The 27,858-nt window shown below is 44.1% G+C and overlaps 1 protein-coding gene across 4 annotated transcripts in view; it reads left to right on the plus strand.

Moving 5' to 3' along the window:
• Positions 1-22,240, plus strand: part of RAB4A (RAB4A, member RAS oncogene family) — a 51,746-nt gene extending 29,506 nt beyond the window's left edge. Inside the window, exons 2-8 of one of the 4 annotated variants that reach the window (XM_057531337.1) lie at positions 1,628-1,708; positions 3,824-3,938; positions 9,156-9,218; positions 10,355-10,509; positions 11,911-12,006; positions 15,815-15,948; positions 20,543-22,240. In XM_057531337.1, coding sequence (XP_057387320.1) covers positions 1,628-1,708; positions 3,824-3,938; positions 9,156-9,218; positions 10,355-10,509; positions 11,911-12,006; positions 15,815-15,930 — 626 coding nt within the window. In that variant the 3' untranslated portion in view covers positions 15,931-15,948; positions 20,543-22,240. Of the gene's footprint in view, positions 1-1,627; positions 1,709-3,823; positions 3,939-9,155; positions 9,219-10,354; positions 10,510-11,910; positions 12,007-15,814; positions 15,949-20,542 lie in introns of those variants that run through there. The other 3 variants (XM_057531338.1, XM_007182357.2, XM_057531339.1) reach the window with 3 other exon arrangements.
• The last annotated feature ends 5,618 nt before the right edge of the window (positions 22,241-27,858 follow it).

Genomic DNA, 27,858 nt, shown 5'->3' on the forward strand with positions numbered 1-27,858 from the left:
AAAATATACATAGCATGAGATTTATCATTTTAAAATCAACAGTTCAGTGGCTTTAAGTACATTCGCATTGTTGTACAACTATCACCACCATCCATCTCCAGAACTTTTTCATCTTCTCAAACCGATACTCATATCCATTGAACCCTGACTCCCCATTTCCCCTCTCCCAGACTCCTCACAACTAGCCTTCTACTTTCTGTCTCTGTGAGTTTGACCACACTGGGTACCTCATATAAATGGAATCTTGTGGTATTTCTCCTTTAGTGACTGGCTTAGTTCACTTAGCACAATCAAAGTTCATCCACGTTGTAGCATGTATCAGAATTTCCTTCCTTTTTAAGGCTGAATAATATTCCAATGTATGTATGTACCACAATTTGTTTATTGTTTATCTGTCAATGGATATTTGGGTTGCTTCCATCTTCTGGCGACCGTGACTAGTGCGTTATGAACACTGGTGTGGCATGCTTTTAAAACAGGCAGTGAGATGCATAAAACTGTAGGTATTTTTAAATGCTAACAACTGTTAATAGCACTATCCTACAAGTTTAATTGCCTGTAACTATTTGAAAAGCATGAGAGGTTGAATAGGCTTGACCTTTGGGTGATAAGGAATGTAGTTCTTAGGAACAAGGCTGGACCAAGCACCAGCAAAGAAATTGACCATTTGTGCTTCACTGGGTGGGCGGGGGGAGAAGGAGCCAGGGCTGGGAGCGCGTGGTCGGGTCTGAAACAGGAGTGTGCAGGTGACACCTTCAGAGGTGCCCCCGACAGAACCAGGAATGTGGAGCAGGCCCTTCAGGGCCACAGGATGAGCCTGGCAGCCGGGGGTCAGCAAATGTGGGTCAGGGTCAAAGTGTGAGGGTGGAGAGGGTCTTGGTGCCTGCAGCGCTAGGCTGAACAGAACTAGAGTTCTTCGCCAACAGAAAAAGCAAAAGGAAGCACCAAGCCAGTGTCAGGCTACCGATGCCCCATCGTTCCGATTCACAGACTCCGTTCTAGAAAGCCTCTATTCCCAGTTTATGGAAAGTAGGATCCCAAATTAAATCTATTCCCCTGTGTAAAGAAGAAGTGAAGAGCTCTCTTTATATTGAATGGGACAAATATCACACGCGGAGTACTGACCCAAACCCCTGGGCTTAGGCCGGCCTTCCCAAAGGTCATAGACACAGGAATAAAGGCAAGGCCACAGAAGTCTGCAAGTGCAGGGAGAACTTACACCTGTTTTTGAAAGAAGAAAGGAGTGGACTTCTCAAAGCCTATAAGTCTACCAGGTTTTTTCTTTTGTACAGAAAAATTACAATTTCTAGGCGATTTTTGCTTGTCACTGTGTGTGTATTTATTTGAATAGCAAAGAGATTTCAGTCATTACAAGAGGAGTTTTCAAACTTCCGGTATCAAAAGAAATTATCCCCAGAGCAGTTTGAAAAGGCATTGGGTTAGCATATAAGCCATATATCGAAAAGGTGGAAAGGTAAGTCAGTGTGTTTATTGCCATTTTCACAAAATATTCAGTTACCTCTTTTTTCTTTTATATTAACTGAGATTTCATTAAATTTTATGATTGTAGTCTAAGTTCACCAGCACCTGTTCTGAAGTTGTTTCACAGTCTCTTTTTGTTTTTCAGACTTTTTGTTTAAATTCTTGGTTATTGGGAACGCAGGAACCGGCAAGTCTTGCTTGCTTCATCAGTTTATTGAAAAAAAATGTAAGTGACGTCACATGGTCGGTGCTTCTTGCATGTCTTCTCCCGAGGGCACGCTCTTGTGCAGATTTGTTTAGGACAAAACTTCCGAATATGTTTTCAGGGAAAATGTCAGAGTTTAAGAATATTTTTAAAGGACATAAAATGTTTATGTTATTAAACGTTTAGTAACCTGATTTTTTATTTAGCATTTCAGTTTCGTAGTGGGTCATTGCTCATTATGTAGTGAATTGTCCTGTACATTTTCCAGATACTAAAATACAGTATGGTGCTGTGGAATTCTATTTCCTGGCAGGAGTGGCCCGAGGACCCTAGTTGTACAGTTTGGATAAGATAGCATTTGGTCCCCAGCGGCCTTGTATTGTGCTTAAGGCAGCTATTGTCGTCAGTCCTGTTTTACAGGTAAATAAACAGAGGTTTACAGGACTTGGTGTGTGCACTTGGAATGGTTACCTAGTAACAGTGCATGTTAGACTCAAACCCAGGCCTTTCGACCACAGAAAATATCTTGTGCCGTTGACTTGCCCTGTGTTGGTGAGAGAGGTTGAATTTTGTATTCCAAGCTACTGTAAAAGACGGTAGGTTTGAAAGGACCTTAAAATAAGCCGTGCTTATATAGTAATGGAAAGGATTGTGGAGAATGACCTACCTGTCTATCTAGAGGTAGTCAGGTGAAGGCCCGAACACAGAAAATTAATCTCACTTAATGAAGTGCCTCTTAAGTAAGAATGCGTGAGATGCATTAGGTGGCGGGCGGTGGAGACAGAGGCAGCAAAGGGTGTCCTGGGAAAGAGCTCTGAAGAATAAGATTCTAGAAGTGTTTTCTGCTGCTTCCATTCCATCGACCAGGAGCTTGTTGGAACCTCCATGTAGTGACACGGACCCAGCGTAGCTCAGTCCCTCTTGAATTTGACAGGCGTTCACCCGCTGGGCGGCCTGGGGTTCTGTACGAGTTACCCAGACTTTGCATTGTTCCATCTCAGAAGAGGGGACGCTGGGCCAGGTGCCCGGCCTCGTGGGACACCCTCCCTTCACATCCTCCCCTCACCCCTCACGACCACAGTAATGATGTAACGAGGCTTCACTGTATTGCTCTCGTAGCTGTGTCTTAATCAGGATGCCCTTGGCCTTTCGTTACTGCCTTTGAAGGCTTTTCCTGCCAGGCTGGCCCAGTAGCTGGACACCAGCGGATGTCCACGCCGATCTGCACTGTCTGGGCCTGAGACCAGCTGCTGGAATCAGACCCTTTCCTCCCCAGGCCCCCAGGGAGCAATGAACACAGCCGTCAGATGGCGTCCTGGTTTCTGGTACAATTAAATTTTATCCTACAGTTATAAAATATAAACCAGTCAGTGGACTGTGTAGCCAGGATATTTGTTTTTTCTTTTCCTTTCACATCACAGAAATTTTCTTTTATAAGACTGCTTATTCCAGTTGGGTTTAGCAAACTACTTACTTTGCCAACCTCCCTGCCCATTCAGGCAGTATTGATTTCTCCAGCAAATTCATTCCAAATGATTGCCACACACAATACTCGAGTTCATGAAACTCAACAGCTGTAATGTGCATAGAGGTCTTGGTTTGGGGTGTGTTTGTTCTGAGTTTTTTACTCTATCTTTTCCTCTTTTTCCCTTAATCTTTGGTGAGCATCAAGTTTCTTTCTTGGGCTACGGTGCTTTTCCTTCCCTTTACTTATATTTCTTTAGAATGTTTGTCCGAATAGTTGAAACTATCGTTGGCCAAATTGCAGTCTGTCACTGGGCAGTAAGCCCTCCAAGATGGTACCCAGTATTTTGTGCAGTTGCCATTCATGAGAACCTTAGCGGTGGTCAGGTAGATATGGTCTTATATGGCGTGGCCACCAAGCCTCAGCTTTAAATATATGGCTTGTTTAGGTGTTTTGAGAAAAAGCTTTATTGTCTCTTTGAGAACAGGAACTGTGTATATTCTGTTTAAAACAGTGAGTGCTTATTATCATCTGACTGTTGGAGAAATGAATGGCGACAGTAAATTACATTTTCCATTGACAGAAAGAACTCTTGATTTTAATGTTACTTGTATAAATCTATAAGCCTGTTTTCCTAATGTTCTAAAATTAAATTTCTTTTTCTTTTTCAGTCAAAGATGACTCAAATCACACAATAGGAGTGGAATTTGGCTCAAAGATAATAAATGTTGGTGGTAAATATGTAAAGTTACAGATATGGGACACAGCAGGCCAAGAACGATTCAGGTAGCTTTTTCTCTAACTTAATAAAAATACTTGAAAATTGGGTTTGAAATAATCAATTATATTCTCTTAATGTACGTGGTCCCCTCCTCCCTCCCCCCACCCTCACAGATTTTAGAAAGTTCACCTCTGGAAGCTTTATGACAAGCTAAAAGTCAGTTTTTCTCCACACAGCATTGATTTACGAAAGAATACATTAGAATCTCTTCCGAGTGCACACAGCCTAATTTAGAGGCTAATTTATTCTTTGGGACCTAGTGGTACATTAGGAGGTCGTGGCATTGCATATTCCACAATTTACTTTTAGATTAAAACCAAGGCAAAGTAGTAGCACAAACAATTTTTCTCTATATTTCACTTTAAAAGGAGAATTTTTGGGCTTCCCTGGTGGTGCAGTGGTTAAGAATCTGCCTGCCAATGCAGGGGACACAGGTTCGAGCCCTGGTCTGGGAAGATCCCACATGCCGCGGAGCAACTAAGTCCGTGCGCCACAACTACTGAGCCTGTGCTCTAGAGCTCACGAGCCACAATTACTGAGCCTGCGTGCTGCAACTACTGAAACCCGCATGCCTAGAGCCGGTGCTCCGCAAAATGAGAAGCCACCGCGATGAGAAGCCCGCGCACCACAACGAAGAGTAGCCCCCGCTTGCCACAACTAGACAAAAACCCGCACGCAGCAACGAAGACCCAACACAGCCAAAAATAAATAAATTAAAAAATCAATAAAATTTAAAAAAAAAAAAAAAAGGAGAATTTTTTAAAACCTCTTTGGGGGTTGGTTTTGCTTTACATTAAAACATTCCACAGAATATTCTCTACTCAGCACTTGCATTACACTGAAGTCATAATCGACGTTTAGAATGATGACCGAAGTCCACAACAGATAGGTTCCATGTTTGATGTTCTGTAACTACTAAAGCAGGAAAGTAGATTAATATTTTAGTTACGTTTTTTTGAATAGATACAGAAAGTCAAACAGAACAGATATTCACAGTTTCAAAATTCAGTTAAATAAAACTCAGTCCCAGTGCAAGCATTTCACTTAAAGTCAGGTATAATATTTTAAATGCTCAAAAATTGTTTGCTTCAAAAGTATCATAACTAGACTTCAGACAATATTACTATAAAGCTGTAGTAATCAGAACATCGTGGTATGACTTCCCTGGTGGTGCAGTGGTTAAGAATCTGCCCACCAATGCGGGGGACATGGGTTCGATCCCTGGTCTGGGAAGATCCCACATGCCGCAGAGCAACTAAGCCCGTGCGCCACCAACTACTGAGCCTGCGTTCTAGAGCCTGTGAGCCACAACTACTGAGCCCACGTGCTGCAACTCCTGAAGCCTGCACGCCTAGAGCCTGTGTTCTGCCACAAGAGAAGCCACTGCAATGAGAAGCCCGCACACCACAACGAAGAGTAGCCCCCGCTTGCCACAACTAGAGAAGGCCCACATGCAGCAACGAAGACCCAACGCAGCCAAAAATAAATAAATATATAAATTTATTTTTTAAAAAAAAGAAAGTACCTTGGACAGACTTATAAGGACTTTCTTATTTAAAAAAAAAAAAAACAGCGTGGTACTGGCAGAAAAATGGACATATGGGTGAGTGGAACAGAATAGAGAGCCCAGAAATAAACCCACACACCGATGGTCAATTAATCTTCCACAGAGGAGGCAAGAATATACAATGGAGAAAAGACAGTCTCTTCGATAAGTGGTGCTGGAAAAACTGGACAGCTACATGTAAAAGAATGAAATTAGAACACTCCCTAACACCATACACAAAAATGAACTCAAAATGGATTGAAGACCTAAATGTAAGACCAGGTACTGTAAAACTCCTGCAGGAAAAGCAAAGGCGGAACGCTCATTGACATAAATCGCAGCAATATCTATTTTGATCTGTCTCCTTGAATAATGAAAATAAAAGCAAAACTAAACAAATGGGACCTAATTAAACTTAAAAGCTTTTGTGCAGCAAAGGAAACCATAAACAAGACAAAAAGACCACCCTCAGAATGGGAGAAAATATTTGCAAACGAACCAACTGACAAAGGATTAATCTCCAAAATATACAAACAGCATGCAGCTCAATATCAAAAAAAATCAAACAACCCAATCAAATAAGTCAGAACTACAGTGAGGTACCACCTCACACTGGTCAGAATGGCCAACATCAAAAAGTCCACAAACAATAAATGCTGTAGAGGGTGTGGAGAAAAGGGAACCCCTCCTATGCTGTTGGTGAGAATGTAAGTTGATGCAGCCACTGTGGAGAACAGTATGGAGGTTCCTCTAAAAACTAAAAGTAGGGCTTCCCTGGTGGCGCAGTGGTTGAGAATCTGCCTGCCAATGCAGGGCACACGGGTTCGAGTCCTGGTCTGGGAAGATCCCACATGCCACGGAGCAACTGGGCCCGTGAGCCACAATTACTGAGCCTGCGCGTCTGGAGCCTGTGCTCTGCAACAAGAGAGGCCGCGATAGTGAGAGGCCCGCGCATCGTGATGAAGAGTGGCCCCCACTTGCCACAACTAGAGAAAGCCCTCGCACAGAAACGAAGACCCAACACAGCCATAAATAAAATAAATAAATAAAATTTGAAAAAAGAAAATGCTCCCTATTAAAAAAAAAAAAAAAAAACAACTAAAAGTAGAGGCCCAGCCGAGGGCAGGGATGAGTGAGGCAAGGACTGGAAAGACAGAAATTAAGTGAAAGTCTGCTGACCCTCACCCTCTTCCCCCACCTCTTCCTTAGCTGCTGGCAGCCAGGTGTGTATGTCTCAGGCAGGAGAAACGATTCTTATCTGCAGAAAAATAGCCCCAAAGAAAAGGCTTAAAGATACTAACATTTTGGTTTCCCCAATGAAATAGCCCAATTTCTGTCCAGCCGCCTCACAGTGAATAGCCCACACATAAAGAGCATCTTTTAGTTTGGCATTCCTTGTTCTTGAATATAAATGATCAACCAAGAATCACCAGACACTTGATGAAAGTTTTTAAGATAAGAGAAAGAGCCCAAAATAAAGAAAATAGAAACTTTCAGGGAATAGACAAAAACTAAACTACAGTATCCTCACAAATAAGAGTAGATATTGCATTCAGGGAATAAGAACAAAATTATAATTTAAAAAGAGCAATTAAAATAATATATTAAATGGAGTAGTGCTCTTCCAGAAAGTTAAACAGTAAACTTGAGATGAGAGAGGGAAGAAACAACATAAAAAATCATACAGAGTTAGTCCAGGAAGCTCAAGGCCTGACCAGTTGAGCCTTCCTGAAGACAGAAGAAACAGTAAAAGAAACAATTGAAGAAAATTTTCCACTAGAGGAATGAGACTCCGTAAGATTCCACCTTACACCAAACACAGATGAGGGGGGAAAATCCAGACCAGGGTCTGCCACGTAAAATTTCAGAACACCAGAGATGAAGTGAAGATACTAAAAGATTCCAAGAGGGGAAAGCAAATCACATATCAAGAAATGAAAATGAGAATTGCACTGGACTATTGAGCAGCAACGCTTGGAAGCTAGAAGATAATTAAAGCCTTGCCTTCAAAACTCAACGTGAAAAATTTTTTTTCCAACCTAAAATTCTAAACTCAGCCAAACTATCCATTAAGTGTGAGAATAAAATCAAAATACCTTCAGTTATAGAAGAATGGAGGGAAACAAAGGTTGTCTCTCATATATCCTCTCTTAGAAACTTCTGGGGGATATACTTCACCAGCACAAGGGAGGAGCCAAGAGAGGAAGGTGGAGCCACCGGGGCCCCAGCCTGGGGAACAGGGAGGTGGCGGGAGCTGTCTGAGCCCCGTTTCTTAGGGCTCCTTCGGAAGATTCCAGTCTGTAGGCATGATCGATTAGATCACTGACCATTGGGGGTTGAACTTGAGCCCCAGTCCCTGAGCACCAGGGCCTTGTAGGCCTCGAGGAGGACCTGGAGGATGGACTGAGGGACACAGGTGACAGAGGGGACACATGTGGCAGGGGTCCAGGCAGAGCTGGTGGTTCAGATCAGGACGGTGCTGGTGAAGGTGTAGAGACGTGCACAGTACAGGACCTGACGGGTTGGTGAGACGGGTCCTGACTGATGCGTCCACTGTGGGACACGTTGCGTCACATCACTTTGTGATGGGCACAGAGTGGGTGGAGAGATTTCTGGCTGTGTAAACAGAGTGGGTGGTGGGGCCCCCTCCAGGAGGGGCCTGTAGGCCGGGAGCCAAAGAGTTCTGCCTGACAGGTGTTGACTGTGACGCGTTCATTGTGGTCACACAGAGTTGCTGGGCTAGCGCATGGCTCTTACGGAAGAAGTCTGAGCTGAGGATTAAACCTGAGTTGAGAGCGTTGGTAGAAAAGAGAGCCCAGGACCCAGCCTTGGGGAAGGAGCTCCAGGACCAACGGGGCAGATTCAGAGGAATGGTCCAGAGTAGCTGGTGTGAGAGGAGACCGGGAGGGAGTGGGGCTGCGGCCTGGGGGGAGGGCAGGTGCCGCGGGGTCGGTGGAGCTGCTGTGTCCACGGAGCAGGAGGAGGCGGTGCTGGCGAAGCAGCTCCTGAGAAGTTTGGGTGCGGGAGGAGCCCGCGATGGGACGGAAGCGGGAGCCTGGTTCTCGTCCAGGACGGGAGGTGCCGGAGGAGCACATTGTATTCTGCTAGCGGGAAAATCTGCCACACGGGGAGAGAGTCGAGATGCAAGGGAGGAAGTGTGTTACTGCAGGGGAAATCCTGGAGCTTGTGGGGACGGGCGAGCGGCGCTCGGGTGGGGGCTCACTGAAGACAGGTGAGGCCGCGGGGGCGCGAGCACGGCCGGGCGTGGGGGGCGCAGCCACGCGCTGCCCCGCGTCCACAGGAAGGCACGGGCCCCGGGCAAGCAGAGGGGCTGCCGGGGGCTCCGTGCCCTGTGACCCTGTGATGCCCCCTTTCTGCCCCTGCCCCGACGTTCTCAAAGGCACCCTCAGTTGTGCAGGGCAGCCTCACGCCCTCCAGGGAGGACCACAGTCATCCCAGCCTCGTGTCCCCACCTCCCCATCGCTCCTGTGACATGATTTCAGGCAGGACAGCCCTTCATGCCCATGTTCAGATAACTTTGAATCATTTCTCTTTAAAGCCACCTCTGTCCCCGTGTTGTGGTTTCCAAGGCAAAAATGGGTGTTTTGTGTGGGAAGATGGTGCTCAGGGGTACGGGCTCCGCGTGGTGGAAAGTGAAAGCCTGTCACTCTTCCAGGTCTGTGACGAGAAGCTACTACAGGGGCGCGGCAGGGGCGCTGCTCGTCTATGACATCACCAGGTAATGACACCCCTCCCCGGCCTGTGCTCCCCGAGGTCCGAGCCTCCCCGCGGGTGTGCTGGGCACGTCGGTGGCAGGGCTGTGGGTTGGGAAGCCCCTCAGCCCTTTCCCTGGGGGTCTTGGGGGTTTTCGAAGCAGCCCCTTCCACCACTTTACCATGTAAAGCAGCGTGTTCCCAAGCTTCAGATAGATAAGCATCCCCAGTGTCATTATGTTTCTTAACATGATGTTTTGATACTTTCCTTAAGGTTTGCAAAGCGAAGCTTTGCGTGTGGTAAATTATTAGAAGTAATGGACCTCCATCAAGCACAGGCTCTAGGCTGGGATGGCCTGGGTTCAAATCCCAGTTCCCATCACCAGCGGTGTGGGTCCTCTGGCGAGGTGCTCCGCCGTCTGGACTTTAGTTTCCGTGTCTGTTCCATGGAGTCATGACCACGTAATACTCCTGAGGTTGTTTGGTGGTTGATTTGGTTCATACAGAGCTCTTGGCCCATCATAAGGATCCGAGTGCACTGCCCTGCGTGTAGCTATCACCCAGGTATCACAATTAAATTTAAAATTCAGTTCCTTGCTCAGTCCTTAGAATATACGAGGATTTTATCCTTAGATAGATGAGGGCTGAAAACAGTCCTGAAGGTGGATGCACCTGATCAAGTCCCAGCTCTGCCACTGGCTGCTTGTGTGACTTTGGGCAGCTTAGTCTCTCTGGGCCTCAGGTTTCTTGTGGAAACAGGAGATAAAGAGTCTGTGTCACAGAGTCCTTACAGAGAATCAGTGTGTTAAATTCCCGTGAAGCAAAGTACCAGCGTGTCACACGGATCCACTGAGCGGCAGCAGTTAGCCTTAGGTCTTGCTCATGTGTTGCATGAACCAAGAGCCCAGTAAATACTGCACCCTGCTTGGGCAAACGACAGGCAGCAAGCTATCTGACTTGCTGCCTCATTTTCACGGAAACGAGAGGAAATGCACCCTGTGGGTGTGGCGTACACCTGGGGCACCCAGGTCGTCTGCGTTGCCGTAAAGGTTGTGGGCATCGCCCTGCGTGTGCCGGAGCGCTGCGAGTGGTGTGAGTGGCTGGAAAGCGTTGCTAGCCTTATAAAATACCTGTGCTGTTCTCACAATCTTGTATCACGCAGCCGAGAAACCTACAATGCGCTTACTAATTGGTTAACAGATGCCAGGATGCTGGCGAGTCAGAACATCGTCATCATTCTCTGCGGGAACAAGAAGGACCTGGACGCCGATCGGGAGGTCACCTTCCTGGAAGCCTCCCGCTTTGCTCAGGAAAACGGCAAGTGGCCTTTCGCCTGTCACACCTGCTGGGGCTTTCAGATGCAGCTGTAGTTAGGAAGCGTGGAACCTCCTATTGTCTTTACTGTACATTAGACTCACGGAGCATGGTTTCACCCTACTGCATTCCGCCTACGAAGGTTACTATGACGAGGGACTTCCCTGGTGGTCCAGCGGTTCAGACTCTGCGTCTCCAATGCAGGGGCCGCAGGTTCGATCCCCGGTCGGGGAACTAAGATCCCGCATGCCCCGTGGTGTGGCCAAAAAAAAAAGGTTACTATGATGATAAAAGCTAATCTCTTAGCATTCTGTGGTGACTTTCCAGTTTAGGATCTTTGAATATCACAGGTCTTGGTTTAAAGTGAAATTTATAACAGTCTTTAAAGGCCCTAATCAGATGATGTCATCTTATAGAAAATGTAATTTGAAGCTAAGTTAGTGAAATATTAGATGTAAATAGAAAGGGAAGCAGGAGAAGACATACTGGACTAATTGGCTTTATTTCACTTACATTAAATTTAAGTCGTTTGGCTAAAGATGCCTTTGAAACTTCTCTGAATTTCCATATAGAATACATAAGGATGACACATAAAATTAACGGTTGCTTATAGACAGCTGAATGAGAAGCATTCAGACATTTTAAAATAACTTTAATTTTTAGAAGCAATCAATAACTAAAATATCCTAATATCAACTTTCAGTTGGACTCCAGGACTACCAACTTACACTCTCACAAACGAACAGGTTTTCTGCTAAGGAAATAAACATGCGATAAAAACATACACCTTCACGAGTTTGTAAAGAAGCTGTTTAGAAATATGCACGCTTAGAATGTTAAAGCTCAAAAGGAATTTATCTGTCATTTAAGTAAAACTCATCTTTACAAGGAAGGAAACAAGGGTCTGGAGAGGTTGTGGTTTGCTCACAAAAGCAAGGAGAGCAGCCTTCTCCTGCATGAGTCACCAGCTGGTGAAGAAGAGGCCTCATTCGTGTAAGATCCCCTCATTGTCAGGGCGGCACACCAAACGTCAGCACTTGTAGGTTGTATTTGTGGTGACGTGAAGACTATTGGAAAGGCAATTGCTACTTTGTCTTATATCAACAGCCGGGTGCCTTCAGCCAGCCTGCTTCCTTACCAGTGTCCTGCTTGCTTAGTTTCTTCAACACATTTAAGTGCTAGCACAAAATACTAGTTACTTTTCATAAAAAGTTAGATTTCTTCTAATATTTAAAAAAATATCTTGACATTTATTGATTTCATATTTGCAGAAATACCTGGTTTTAAGTACTAAATTCTATTTCGCCTGCTATTCTAAGAGTGTACTAAGCTGGCAGTTATGAATCGAATAATTGTGATTGTCTTCTAAATATGGCTTCGTGTTTTGTTTGATGTCGATTTTAGAGCTGATGTTTCTGGAAACGAGCGCACTAACCGGGGAGAACGTGGAAGAGGCCTTTGTACAGTGTGCGAGAAAAATACTTAACAAAATTGAATCAGGTAAAAGGCTTTCCATTAATAAACTTTCCTTTAGCATAGTTTCCTCTCCAGCTCAATAGTGTCACTTTTCAGTACTTCCAGGAGTGATTTGGTCAGAGTGGCCTCTCTCCCCCTGCCGACCTGCAGTCGCCACTCACAGGCTTGAAGGTCTTGTCCGCGGCTGAGGTGGGAGCCCACGCCTCCTTCACAGCGGCCTCCTTGGCCCCAGTGATGGAAGGGACAGAGTCAGGGTGTCAGGGCGTGTCTCCTTTTAGAACCACAGCCTTTGTTGGAGCCATCACTTCAGGAAGAACGGACCTTTGTCCGCGCTCCGTCAGCACCTCGGACTCTGCTGGGCCAGCGGTCGTGTGTGGTGGAGAGGCACCAACCGTGTGGCTTGACGTGATTTATGGGCACCTCGCGGGGTGCCGCTGGTTTAGATCAGGCATTGGGGAGCATTTTCTTCCAAAGCTCACTGAGCGTGCCTCAGTAGTAACCTGTCTCATCATTGCTGTGTTTGTTGCTTCAGTAAAAATAAATTTACAATACCCCTAATTTAGGCAGCTGACAAACTAATATGTAGTTGTCATTTATTAGAGTTACTTTTTATTTAAATATCACCAAAATTATATGTGGACATTCAGTTTTTAATTGATTCATTCAAATATCTGAATGCCTATTCTTTGTCAGGTGCTGGGATACAGAAATAAATTAATCACAACCCTTGCCCTCAAGAAACTGTCTTTCATGGGAAGCAGTCAAAAGATAATTATAATACGGTGTGGTCGATACAGTAACTGAGAAGCGCACAGGATCTTGGGGCACACGAAGAAGGAGAACCTACCTGTTTAGGAGGTGATATCAGGAAGGGCTTCCAGGAGGAGGTGGCGACTGAGCTCAGGCTGTCAAGTGTGAGGAGGAGGAGGCGGGCAGGGGAGTGGGGAGGAGGGGAGGCCAGCAGGGACAGCACGAGTGGAGACTGGGGGAGAAGTTGAAGTTACTAGAACAGAAGGACCACAGCGGGGAATGGCAGGAGGGAAGGCTGAGGAGAGGCAGAAGCCAGACCAGGAATCGTGATCCGGGATCTAGAATGTTACCCTGTGGTGACCGAGTCTCCACCCTGCCTGTATGCTAGAGTCTCCTGGGATGCGTAAAAGTTTGAATTCCAAGACCCACCTCTAGAGATGCTGAATTAAGCCCTCAGCATCAGGTTTTAAAAAGCTCTCTCGTGTGATTAATTCTCGTATTAATTCTCATATGATTAATGTTCGTCCAAGATTGAGGACCACTGCGGTAGGGGTGAGTGGCCATTCAGGGGCGGGGGCAGTGAATGATGTGGTCAGATTGCGGCTGGAGGCAAATCCTGTGTGTGTGGGTGGTCACATCAGGGACATACTGAAGGGAGCCCAGGGCCGATGGCCAGGATAGCAACTAAGGCATGTTTGAGTAATCCGAAAAAAGATGCCTGATTAAAGCTTTATCGAGGATGTGGAAGCGGAGATGATGAAGAGACATAGATGAATCCAAGAAACGTTTTGGCAGTGGTGTGGTGACTCAGATGCTAAATAGCAGGGCAGGGCCGTTGACTGTGGGGAGGGGGCTGAAGAGGCGGGGTCAGGAAGGGAGGGGCAGCCGCGGGTAACTAACTCGGTGACCCAGAGGGTCATGGCAGAGCCAGAGGGTAAGCCGGCTCAAGGGAAGCAAGATGGTTCTGTTGTGGAGGGTTCCCTGGGCAGCGTCACTGGAACAAACACGAGGAGGCATCCAGGAGGCTGTGGGGAGAATTCCTGGCTGGCAGTGTCTGCTTGGGAGCCATCAATCTGTAGGAGTAGTGGCAGCTCTGGAAGGAACGAGATCATTCAGCGATCAGTGGAGAGTGGGCAGAGCAGTGGCCCAGGGCGAAGCCCTGGAGACCAGAGGATGAGCAAGAGAAGGAGGGGAAAAGGCAGAGGTATATGAAGAGACCCGGGAACGTGGATGTCACTTTAGCCGAGGTTCAGCCAAAGGGTTGTTCATTATCAAATGCATCAGAGGAAAGTCTCATAAGCTAAGACTTGAGCTGAAAAGTATCCCGTGGGGCGGGGCAGTAGGAAATCACTGGTCATCTTTACCAGCAGAATGACAAAGGGAGAAGACAGCAGCTGAGCCCAAAGAGGAGGTGAGGAAGCAGAGCCTGGGCGCCTCCCGGGAGGAGGGTTAATTTAATGAGAGGTTTCAGCAACAGAAGAAGTCTTAGCACGTGTAAATGATGCGAGAGAAGAGAGAGGAAGGTAAAGGGGAGAAGGCGGGAGGGTAGCGGACGGAGAAGGTAGGGGCGGGTGAGGTAGTGGGAGAGCGTCAGGGTCCCAGACCGAGGGCTGGTCTCAGCAGGAAGAGGGCCACTTCACCCTTCTGTGGTAGTTTGATCTGAAAACAGCAACGAAAAGTTACTCAACCTGGTACAGAACTGTTATTTTTAAAGACGAAAAGTTACTCAACCTGGTACAGAACTGTTATTTTTAAAGACGAGAGCATAAATAGTTATCATTAAAATTGGTGTGATGTTGAGTATTAGCAAGCTCAACATGAGCTTTTATTTAGATTACCTTCCCCCTTTGGTATCCACCCATGAATACAGTGTGTGTGAGTTAATTCATATAAAGCTTTCAGGATCTTTTTCTTCTGAGATCATCCAAATCATAGTTAACATCAGATGAAAAACTATAAGGATATGTTAGAATTCTTCAGCAGTACTTTTTTTTTTTTAGATTTTATTGAAGTATAGTTGATTTACAATGTTGTGTTAATTTCTGCTGTACAGCAAAGTGATTCAGTTATACATATATATTTTTTTTTTCATATTCTTTTCCATTATGGTTTGTCACAGGATATTGAATATAGTTCCCTGTGCTATACAGTAGGACCTTGTTGTTTATGCATTTCAGCAGTACTTTTTAATTTTAGTTTTCTAAAGAGGCAGTACATTCGTATGGTTCAAAAACCATTATTTTCTCCCCTCCTTTTTACACAAAAGTTAGCGTACTATGAACTCTGCACTTACTATACCTACCAGTGATGACAAATCAGTATTTAGAGACTTCCATATACATATATATGCTAATGTACATATACACACATAGTGTGTGTGTGTGTGTGTGTGTGTAGTGTTCAATTTTGTGTATTGCCATAATTTATTTAACCAGTCTACTTTGGACATTTGAGTTGTTGCCAGTATTTAGCTGTAACAAAAAATGTTGCAGTAAATAACCTTTTGTATATCATTTCACATGTGTGTGAGTGTATGTATAGGATAAATTCCCAGAAGTGGATTTGCTGCGTCAAAGAACACAAGCATTTGGAATTTAGGTAGAGGCTGTCAAATTCCTCCATCGGTAGCAGTTTATCATCCCACTATAGTGAATGAAGGTGTTTATTTCACTAAAGCCACACCCACAGGGTGTATTATACGTGGGTTTTTACCAGTCTCATAAGTGAAAAATGGTATCTTTGTGGTTTAATTTTAAATTAAATCTTTGTATACATAATATATTCACATAATTCCAAATTCAGAAAGTGCAGAAGAGGATACAGTGAGTCACCCTCTGTTACCCCATCTCCTGTCCCCTAGCTATCTAGAGCTCTTTCTTGAAGTCAACCATTATTACCAGTTCTTTATGTATCCGTCCAAAGAGGTTTTTATGCCCATACAAGCAAACGTGTGTATTTTTTCCTCTTTATTCAAAATTGTGTTGTATATGCACAGTGTTCTGCACTTTGCTTTTTTCACTTAATATATTGTGGGGATCACAGAAGCATGAAAACTTTTTCTAAAGACTTGCTTGGTCCTCAGGTGAGCTGGACCCAGAAAGAATGGGCTCAGGCATTCAGTATGGAGATGCTGCCTTGAGACAGCTGCGGTCTCCACGCCGCGCACAGGCCCCGAGCGCGCAGGAGTGTGGCTGCTGAAGCAGCGCGGGTGCACAGGTAGGTGCCCGCGTCGTGGCGGCCCCGCCGCCCTCGGCCTCACCCCCTGTTTGCTACCCAGAGCCCCACGCAGGCTCAGAGGTGGAGGCTCGGGCCATAACACACACCTGATCACATTTAAAAGAATAGAAATCATCCAGTGTCTGCTCTCAGACCACAGTGGAATTAAACTAGAAATCAGTAACAGAAAGATAACTGGAAAATCCAAAACACGTGGGGATTAAACAGCACACTTCCGAATAACACATGAGCGAAAGAAGAAATCTCAAGAGAAATTTAAGAATATTTTGAACTAAATGAAAAAACACAACTTATCAAAATTTGGGAAGATTCAACACAAACAGTACTTGGAGTGAAATTTATAGCATTGAATGCATGTATTAGAAAAGAAGAAAGGTCTAAATACCATCATATAAGTGTCCACCATAGAAAACCAGAAAAAGAAGAGCAAATTAAAGCCAGAGTAGGCAGAAGAAAAGAAATAATAAAAATTAGAGCAGGAAATCAATAGAGAAAAATCAACGAAACCAAAGCTGGTTCCTTGAAAAAGACCAGTAAAATCAGTGACTCTAGCCAGGCTAAGGAAAAAAAAAAAAAAATATATATATATATATATATATATATATATATATATATAAATAAATTACTAATATCAGAAATGAAAGAGGGGACATCACTGCAGATTCTATGGACATTAAAAGGATAATAAAGGAATGCTGTGAACAACTCTATGCCCACAAATTTGATAACCTACACGAAGTAAACCAATTCTATCAAAGACACAATTTGCCAAAACTTATACAAGAACAAATACACAATCTGAATAGGCCTATATCTATTAAAGAAATTGAACCGATAATTAATAATCTTCCAAAACAGAAAGCACCAGGCCCACACGGGTTCACTGGTGAATTCCACCAAACATTTAAGGAAGAAACTATACCAATTCTCTTCAGTCTCTTTCACAGAACAAAAGCAGACAGAACACTTCCTAACTCATTCTATGAGGCCAGCATTACCCTAATTCCAAAACCAGACAAAGACATTACAAGAAAAGAAAACTACACACTAGTATCTCCTGTGAACATAGATGCAAAAATTCTCAACAAAATGTTAGATTGAATCCAACAATGTATAAAAAGAATTACATCCTTCCAAGTGGGATTTATCCCAGGTATGCAAGGCTGGTTCAACATTCCAAAATCAATTAATGTAATCGTCACATCAACAGGGAACAAAAATCACAGGATTTCATCAAGAGATGCAGAAAAATCATTTGACAAAATCCAATATCCATTCACAATAAAAGCTCTCAGTAAAGTAGGGATAGAGGGGAATCTCCTCAACTTAATAAAGAAAATCTACCCAAAACCTACTGCTAACATCCTGCTTAATGGTGAGAAAGTTGAAGCTTTCCTATTAATATCAAGGCAAGGAGGTCCCCTGTCACCATCATACTGGAAGTCCTAGCTAATGCAATAAGAAAAGGAAATAAAAGGTATACAGACTGGGAAGGAAGAAATTAACTAACTTTGTTGGCTGATGATAATCTGTGTAGAAAATCCAAAAAATCCACAAACTCTATATAAATGATTATATAGCACAGTTGCAAGATACAAAGTTAATATACAAAAGTCCATCACTTTTCTCTATGCCAGCAATGAACAAGTGCAATTCGAAATGAAAAACACAACACCATTTACATTAGCATCCCCCCAAAAAGGAAATAGTTAGGTAGAACCCTAACAACATCTATATGAGGAAAACCAAACTGATTCTGAAGTTTATGTGGAGAAGAGACAAAAGACCCATAATAGCCAACACAGTATTGAGGGAGAAGAACAAAGCTGAAGGACTGTTACTACCCAACTTCAAAACACTATAGAGCCACAGTAGTCAAGACAGTATGGTATTGGTGAAATAACAGACAAGTAGATCAATGGGACAAAATAGAGAGCCCAGAAATACACCCACATACTGATGTTTGATAAAGGAGCAAAGGCAATACAATGGAGCAAAAATAGTCTTTTCAACAAATGGTGCTAGAACAACTGGACATCCATGCAAAAACATGAATCTACATACCAGACCTTGTACCCTTCACAAAAATTAACTCAAAATGGATCATAGACCTAAATGTAAAATACAAAACTATAAAACTTCTAGAAGATAAAAGAAAATGTAGATGACCTAGGGTATGGTGATGACTTTTTAGACACAGTGCTAAAGACACAATCCATGAAAGAAATAATTGGTAAGCTGGACTTCATGAAAAATAAAAACTTCTGCTCTGCAAAAGACAATGTCAAGAGAATTAGTAGACAAGCTATAGACCAGGAGAAAATATTTGTGAAACACATACCTGATAAAGGACTGTTATCCTAAATACACAAAGACCTCTTAAAACACAACAGTAAGAAAACAAACAACCCAATTTAAAAATGGGCCAAAGACCTTAACAGACACCTCACCAAAGAAGATATCCAGATGGCAATAAGTATACGAAAACATACTCCATATCATATGCCATCAAGGAAAAAGCAAAGTAAAACAATGAGATATCACTACAAGCCTATTAGAATGGCCACAATCCGAGACACTGACAACACCAAATGCTGGTGAGGACGTAGAACAATAGGAATTCTCATTCATTGCTGGTGGGAATGCAAAATGGTGCAGCCACTTTGGAAGACAGCTTGGCATTTTCTTATAAAACTAACCTTAGGACTTCCCTGGTGGTGCAGTGCTTAAGAATCCACCTGCCAATGCAGGTGACACGGGTTCGATCCCTGGTCTAGGAAGATCCCACATGCCGTGGAGCAACTAAGCCCATGTGCCACAACTACTGAGCTTGTGCTCTAGAGCCCGTGAGCCACAGCTACTGAGCCCACGTGCTGCAGCTACTGAAGCCCGCACGCCTAGAGCCCATGTGCCACAACTACTGAGCCCGAATGCTACAACTACTGAAGCCCGTTCTCCTAGAGCCCATGCTCCGCAACAAGAGAAGCCACCGCAATGAGAAGCCCACGTACTGCAACAAAGACCCAGCACAGCCAAAAATAAAAATTAAATTTAAAAAATGAGTAATGCTTAAAAATAAATAAATAAATTAGCAAGACATGTTTATAATCAATGTTTAAACGGTCAATCGTATAACACAGGTAAAACCATTAGATAGATAGATAGATGAAACTTAACATACTCTTACTGTATGATCCAGCAGTCTCACTCCTTGCTATTAACCCAAAGGAGTTGAAAACTTATGTCCACACAAAACCCTGCACATGGATGTTTATAGCAGCATTATTCATAATTGCCAAAGCTTGCAAGCAAACAGGATGTCCTTCGGAAGGCAAATGGGTGAACTGCGGTCCATCCAGACAATGGAATATTATTCAGCACTAAAAAGAAATGAGCTGTCAAGCCTTCAAGGCATATAACTAAGTGAAAGAAGCCAATCTGGGGATTTCCCTGGCGGTGCAGTGGTTAAGACTCCGCGCTTCCACTGCAGGGGGCACGGGTTCAGTCCTTGGTCAGGGAACTAAGATCCCACATGCCATGCGGTGCGGCCAAAAAAAAGCAAAGAAGCCAATCTGAAAAGGCTACATACTGCATGATTCCAACTATGTGACATCCTGGAAAAGGCAAGACTACGGAGACAGGAAAAAGATCAGGGGCTGGGGATGGGAGGGATGAATAGGCAGAGCACAGAGGATTTTTAGGAGAGCGAAAATACTCTGTATAATACCATGTGCTGGATACGTGCCGTCATTTATTTGTCCAAACCCCTAGAACATAGAACACCAAGAGTGAACTGTAATTTAACTATGGATTTGGGGTGGTTACGAATTGTCAGTGTAGGCTCATCAGCTGTCACAAATGTACCATCTGGTGGGGACGTTGGTAACGGGGGAGGCTGTGTATATGTGAAGGCAGGGGGTCTTTGGGAACTCTACATACTTTTCCTGCCTCAGTTTTGCTTCGAACCTAAAACTGCTCTAAAAAAATAAAATCTTAAGAAAAAAATCCTAAAGCAACCACTGAAACAACACAATGAAGAGTTTTGGCTAATAAGCCAACATGGGAATTAAAATGGAATAAATACATAATTAATCTAAATACAAAAGAAGGCAGGAAAAGAGGAAAAAAGGAAGTAAAGAGCAGATGGGGAAAATATAAAACAAATAGCAAAATGCTAGATTAAACCCAGTCTTACCAATTAAAACAAAACTTAGATACTCTGCTTGAAAGAGTTTGTGGGAAATCCTTATACTCTTGCTGAGAAAGGAAAGTTGATGGGAGTGATTGAGAGGTTCTTCTCCCTTTATGTCAGTGACGAGTCTTTTCCTGGGTTCATTGAAGTCTAAATGAATGTGCCTGTAGCTAAGGCTCATTTATAAAATTTGCAAGTAGAGATTTTAACTTTCTAAAGCTTCCTCTTTTTTCTGTATAGTCCACATTATCTAATATGCCTAGGTAAGTTTAAATACAAATTGGAAGTATTCATTCACTAGTTCCCTTTGTGACTTGAATCGATGTTTGTTTGTACATTTTTAGTTATGCATATTTCTAAATTGTTCTTAATATTTTTTAGGTGTTCATACAGTGGTATTTGGGACACAATTGTTGGAGCTTGAAGAAGTTTTTTTTTTTTTAACCACCATCTTTTTCTACTTTATATGGAAGTAGATCTTTGTGCAAAAAAAATAACTTGGGTTGTTATGCAAGCTCGTAGATGTGGCACAGCAAACGTATAATAAATCCAATTCAGTGGACAAGACCATTAAATGTACACATGTATGTAAAAATGTTCTGTTCCGTTTCGCCCTTTGACCCTGGTTTGAATCCTGGCTGTGTACTGTATATATGCTAGTCCAGTACGTCTCCACAGCATGGTATCTGATGTATTGTATGATTGATAGAGCGTTGCACTAAATGCAGTCTAATACTTTATTTTTTTTTTAATCGTCTGAACTAAAATCTGTTCATTGTGAGGTGTGCTTTGATCACTGTGTCGGTTATATTGCACAGTTGGTTATGTTTATGACCTGATATTCAGAGACTCTGGCATCGATCGCTGATGCAGTGCTTAGTTCATTCCATTTGCCACAGTCCACAAGGTGTTATGTGAGCCACACTCGAAATACTAGATCGGTAGTTACTCACATACCAAAATAAAATGAAAAATGGAGTTTTTCCATGAACTTGACACTGTCCGGCACCCTGTTGACTCTAAAGCATCTTCATCAGATCAGTTCAGGAAGTAGAGCTGAGCACCTGCTCTGTCTCAGGCGCTGGGATCAGTGCTGAAGATGCTGGTGCCTTGAACCAAACTTCCTAGGCAACCGACCTACTCTCAGCATCTGCTCAGCGCAACAGATGAACCACGTACCAGGGGCTGCTCACCTGGTCCCAGTTTGCTGAACCACCTGTCTTCCTGTTAGAAAACACATCGTTTGCTTTTTCTGGGATTCAGTATTAGAGCATCGCTGCCTCCTTTTTAGTCTTTTATTGTTTTGTGTTCATTTTAAGGCAACCCTCTAAATCAAGTTAATTTTAAAGGGACACCACTAAGAAGTTTCTGTACAGCTTTTGCCTTATGACAGTTACCGAGTTAACATGTTTTTAATTCACATGAGTTATATTGAAGTCTAATATATATTGTATTACAAAGACTTGTTCTACTATTTTAAAATGTTTATGCAAAAAATATATAATAGAACTTTTCTTTAAAGTTAAAATACAGCACTATTTAAAGCTGAAAGGTTTAAAAGCATTCTTCACCTTATATGTGTTCTTCCACTGTGACTTTTAGCTGCAAACTGGTAAATTTCATTACCTTTAAGTTGGAAGCTGCCTACTGCTTTTGTTGTTTTGTTTTAACCAACAGAGCACAGCAGCACTACAAACTCTGGGAATTGACTTGGATAAAAATATCAGGATATAGCTGTTTTCGGTACTTTAATTTTGCTTCTTTTATGTCTTGAATATTTGATTTTGAAAAGTCAGAATATGAAGCAAATTCTCAGACTGAACTGCTTCTTGGACCTCGCTAGAAGAATGTTTCATTCAGTATCTCATTTACAGTGGGTTTGCAAGCTGCTCGTTTTTGAACAGCTTTTTGCATGGGGTAGGAGCATGTCTGTTTGACCACATCAGTTTATTCGAAAGCAAAAATTTTTTTAAATAAGATAAATGTTAAGTTGATTTATTAGTGAGCCTGTTAATGAAACCCCAGGTACTGCGTATAATTCCACATCCCTTGACCAATAAAAGTTGCTGGAGAACCAAACCATGGTGGTTCTTAATAAAGGCCTTTAGGAAAAATGAAGAGGGGAGAAAATGTGGTATTTGGTCCATGGAGTGTTTTCCAACGCCACCAACCAGTCCTCTGGTTCTTCACACACCAGATGGGTTCTGTTCTGACCCTGTCTACCCGGACATGGCATCAGATCCCACAGGTTAAGGGCTGAGCCGGCATCACCACCACCATCACCACCCGCGCCCAGACACACACTGCAGATGCCAGTCACAGGTCCAGGTTGTTACCTGTGCTTCTGACCTACCAGCACAGGTTAAGTGCTGAGGTTAAGTCAGCACTAAGTCTGAGGTTCCCACGACCCCCTCCTTGGGTTTGGTTAACTTCCAGAGCAGCTCACAGGACTGAGAGAAACAGTTTCCTTACGAGATTACTGGGTTTTTGCAAAGGATATTAAAGGATACAAGTGAACAGCAGACGAGGAGATACATAGGGCCAGGTCTGGAAGGGTACCGAGCACAGGAGCGTCTGTCCCCGTGGAGTTTGCGGTGCACCACCCTCGCGGCACATGGATGTCTTCCTGTTCACCAACCCGGAAGCTCAGAAGCTCCTCAAATCTTGCTGTTCAAGAATTTTTCTAGAGCTTGCTCTCCAGCACCCCCCTTCCCTGAGGCCAGTGGGTGGAGCTAAAAGTTCCTTCGATCTTTCTGGTGACCAGCCCCACACTGAGGCTCTCTAGGGGACACACCTGAAGTCAATTCATTAGCATGAACTCTGCTCACAAGGGACCCCTAAAACTCAGGAAATTCTAAGGGTTTTAGGAGCTTTGTGTTGGGAAGCAGAGATAAAGACCAAATATATCTAGTAACAAATGTTATGTATGTATTTCCCACAACTTATTAAGTTTTCAGGATGCTCTTAATTTACATATCTAGAAAAGCATTTTCTCAGTCTTCCTAGAAAAAGATTCTACACTCCATCTGGACTTGAGATTATAATTTATTCTTTCACAGTCCAGCATTTCAGTGAAAATGAAAACATCACAATTTGGGATACTATAATGGTTTTTTGAAAACATATTACTTGTGACTTATGTAAGAGTTTTTGAAATCTTTAAGAACATTGATTCCTAGCAGATCAGTATTATTCAGAGTGAAGAAAATGCTAAAATTAGTAATTTAAATGATTTATAATTCATACCATGACACAGTAGATGGTTCTTTATTTTCAGTCAAATTTGTCCTATTTTTTTTTTTTTTTTGCTTTTTTTGGAGGGGAAAATTAGAGGGACTTTAAAACACCTGTAAAGTTTAAAATAATTTTTTGTGCTAGTTGTAAAGTGATTTCTCTTTACTAATCAGTCTATCTATGCACCTACAAACAATCTGAGTTTATCCCAGTTGTTGCTTGGTTGCTTCCTGATTGTATTTACTTCTTTAAGGAGTTGCTTTTAGAATTGTAGAGGGATTTATCTGAGAACACTCAACTTGCCAGCTTCAGGAAGAGGAGTCATTTGTCGGCCATCACCCTCTAAGGTTAGCAACTGACTTATGGGAGTTTTTGAACATACACAAGTGTGGAGAAAATAGCACATAGAACCACTATATCAGCTAGCTTCCACAATTGTCCACATTATGCCAATCTTGTCTTATCTATTGTACCCTTGCCTCACTTTTTTTATGCTGTAATATTTGGAAACACCCAAAACGTCTGTCATTTCACCCAAAAATAGTTCAGTATGCATCTCTGACAAGAATATATTTTTTTAATTTTATATAATCAACATACCATTGGGAACTTCATAAAACATACTGTTACAAGCCAAGAATGGCTATGGTTTTTTTCTTGCAATTATATAAAGTTGTCTTTCTGGCATGTATTGAAGAAGCAAGACGCACATCTTTAATCCAGTATCACGGGAGGTCATTTCCCAATGTGTGGCTAATTGTACTGGAAGTTCTGTCCCTGAGCCCAGGGGACAGTTGTACCTTCAGCAGGGACACGGGGCAGCCAGCCTGCCACCCACAGCCAGCACAGCTTCAGAGTGGTGGGACCCCTCGCCGAACTGGTGGTTAGACCGTCTCAGTATCACCCTTGCCACTGTAGTAATGTGAGGCGCACCTAATTTAATCATCTCAGCGTGTCTACATGAAGGATGTATTGAACTTGACCCATGCATCTCCGGAAGTTAACGCTAACCAAGTATGAAGTGGGTCGAGCTTGCAATAATGTCAGTATGCTCCTTCATCCTAGAGGATGTTGTCCTTCACCTGTGGGAACTGGATGAAAAATAGATAATAAGCCTGTGCTCTGACAGCTCCTTTCTCTTAACTTCTTGATGTCATGTGTAAATTTCATTTTAAAGAAAAACTAGCATTTTAAGAAAACAAACACTAAATGTCTGAGTATGTCACGTTCCAAAATGCCATAGAAATAATTATGTTCACTAAATATTTAAGGGCCAACTAACTCTCTATGAGAGTAGAGTGCTAAGTTCTGTATGTTGGGTGGGGAGCCATCAAATCATTTTACATTGACTAGGAAAATTTGTGATGTGATTAATTTGGGGTAAGTCCACCACACCATTCTCCTTTCCAGAAAAGTCACCATGTTGGTTTCTGTGGCCATAAACATCTGTCACATGCCCTCATGCTGTGCCTATTTCCTGGGGAAAATGGTGCTTTTACAGGACACGCTTGTGTTTCTCTGAATGCCCCTTGCTTTCTCATCGCCTCTCTGCCTTTGCATGGACTGTTTCGTTGCCCTCACCTGTAACGCACCCTGCAGGCGGTCCAGGTCTGTCAGGCTGCAGCCCCCTTGTCCTGACGGGTGCAGCTGGGAGCCTTCAGTAACCCTCTCCCACTCCTGACACATGCAGACACGCTGCTCCAGTCCTGCGCTGTCCTGACCTTGCTTTTGGTATTGGTCACGCTGATCCGTAGATTGTCTTTCTTTGTCTTCTCTACTGGGCTGAGACTTCCCTAGGAAAGGGCTGCCTCCTGTGTGCCTAGGGCCTGGCAAATAGAAGGGACTCCAGTGCTTGTGGAGAGGACAAATGATCAGAGTCAGCTGTGTCCCCAGGTCCTTCTAAAGTACCTGGATATCGAGCCTATCCACTGCAAGATGCCTGTTTTGCAAAATCTCCCGAAAGGTGGTTATATGATCCTACTCAGTCCCTTCCTTTGTGGGAGGGAGTTTCAGAACTCCTAGAGCTCACTTTCAAATGATACCACCGAGACCCCGGCCTCCATCTCCCCGCCTCCCAACAAAGATCAACGGTTAGCTATCCACAGAGAAAAGCAGCTCTGGGAGAACTCGGGAGTCCACTTAAAAAACTTCAGCTGCTCAGTGGAACAAAAACCTGAAAATCATCACACACAAAGGGAAGGAAGAACAGCTTCATTTTGTCTGCATCGTCCCATCCCCCAGGCCAGCACTGTTCAGCACCAGGAGGGAACTCCCCAGCTAGAAAGAGTTCTCCTCCCCCGGGAAAAGGGGGCTGGTATGAGCTACCAGCTTCCCCAGGCTTTTGGGGCAGGACCTGTTCAGTTTCACCCCACCTAGAGACCAGCAACGCTGCGACGTAGAGCCAAGTGTCAGCCTTGCAGCTGGAACAACCACGGTTCCTAGTGCCCTGCTCCGCAGGGGAGCCCACCGGCCTTCAGTAGTTACCACCCCGTGGGTACTGCCGTCCCTGGGCACCTGCCGCCTGAGCCCCTCCCCATCCTCCCCGGCCCCACCAGGGCCCGGGATCTGCACTGGCAGCCTGCCCAGGCCTCTGCAGCTGCATAGGTGCAAGATGCCTGCCGAGGGCCCTGCGGGTGACCCCCGTTGCCGGGTGTGCAGCGTGGCCAGCCCCTCCCAGCTGTGCACCTGCGTGCCCCCAGGCTGATCCCCGTCACCAGCCTCCGCTGTTGTGTACACACCTGCGGGGAGATTCTGCAGCTCTAGGAAAGTACACCCCCTGCCAGGGCCCCCGCAGCTGCGGTGGGCCCACGCTTGGCCCGAGCCCTTGCGACTGGCCCTGTTCCCCACCACTACGTGTGAGTCTGCGACCAGCCCCTGCCACTACACGGGCACCTGCAGCTGGTCTCCACAGCCAGGTGTGTGCACACCTCCAACTCTGGCCATCACTGCTTCCTGGCCTGTGCCCGAGCAGCTGAACCTGGAGGTGCCGCTGAGGAGCCCACCGGCCCTTGCAGCCACTGCAGAGCCCGCACAGTGCTTGCCAGGAACCACACAGTTGATGCCGTGACCCTCAGTGACCTGAGCCAATGGCACAATATCCCTCCCGCCCAGACTACCCCCGACCCTGCACTTGGCACCCTGCACCACTAGGCCTGGGATCACAGCACACTCCAGCAGGCCCCCGCCTGCAGGTGAAGGTCTTTCCTTATACCAAAGTCAGCCCATAAAGTCTGGAAGAGATGGCTGCTGCTTCAAGTGCACAGATACCTATTAATAGCAAGACTTCAGGGATCACAAAGCATCAGGGAATCGTGAGACCACCAAAAGAACATGGCAAACTTCCAGGAACTCTCCCCAAAGAAATGGGGACGCATGAGTTGGCCAACAAAGAATTCAAAATAATTGTTCCAAAAATGCTCAGGGAGCTGCAAGGGAACACAGATAAAACAACTTAACAAAATCAGGAAAACAATACAAGAACAAAATGAGAAGTTCAACAAAGAGATAGAAAACATAAAAAAGAACCAAACAGACATTTTGGACCTGAAGAATACAACGACTGAACCAAAGAATTTAATACAGAGCTTCAACAACAACAGAAGAAAGAAACAGTGAGCTTGAAGACATATCATTTGAAATTATTCAAACAGAGAAGCAAAGAGGGGGAAAAGAATGAAAAGCCTGCAGGACTTACAAGACACCATTAAGAGACAGTCTACACATCACTGGAGCCCCGGGAGGAGAAGAGAGGGAGGGAGGGCGGGAAGCTTGTTTAAAGAAATGATGGCTGAGAACTTCCCAAACCTTGGGAGGCATTTGGAGTCCAAGTTTCAGTCCACAACTCTCTTTCCAAGACACATGTAATGAAAGTGTCTGAAATCGTAACTCTCAGAGCAGCCTCTTTGTTTGCGACTGTTGACTTCAGTGCCTAGTTACCCAGTTGTCTTGTTTTACATTCTAGGGTTAAGAGCTTTGCTATTTAGGTTGCAGCTTTTGTTGTTTGGATCAGTACTTCTCGGGAACGCTGTCTGTGCACTCTCAGTTGGCCTCTTGGTACCTGACGGTACAGCCTGTGGGCAAGCAGGCGTCCAGACTCCTGTGCTGTCCGTGTGCACTGACCAGTCACCTGAGGCTGTGAGAAGCAATGGAACAGAAGATTTGTCGATAAACGTCTGCTTTCAGGCCTAGACCTGCTCAGCTGTCCAGGACTTGTAGGATGGGCCATAAATGCTTGGGGTGAAGTGTGTCAAATCTCTCAATTCCGCTAATTACACACACTCTGTTACAGTTGACAGGTCCTCACACTGAAGCAGAAGCCAGAGCTATAAAAACTCAGTAACTGCCGCCTTTTCAAAGCAGTAGGAGAGGAATGGCAAATAATAGTTTTCCTACTCTAATTTTAAGATGAAATGATTTCACCTGAAGCTTTTAAATTTGGTTTTCTATTTAGGTTGTTTATACAT

Source organism: Balaenoptera acutorostrata, chromosome 16, assembly GCF_949987535.1.
Source record: "Balaenoptera acutorostrata chromosome 16, mBalAcu1.1, whole genome shotgun sequence".
Lineage (NCBI taxonomy): Eukaryota > Metazoa > Chordata > Mammalia > Artiodactyla > Balaenopteridae > Balaenoptera > Balaenoptera acutorostrata.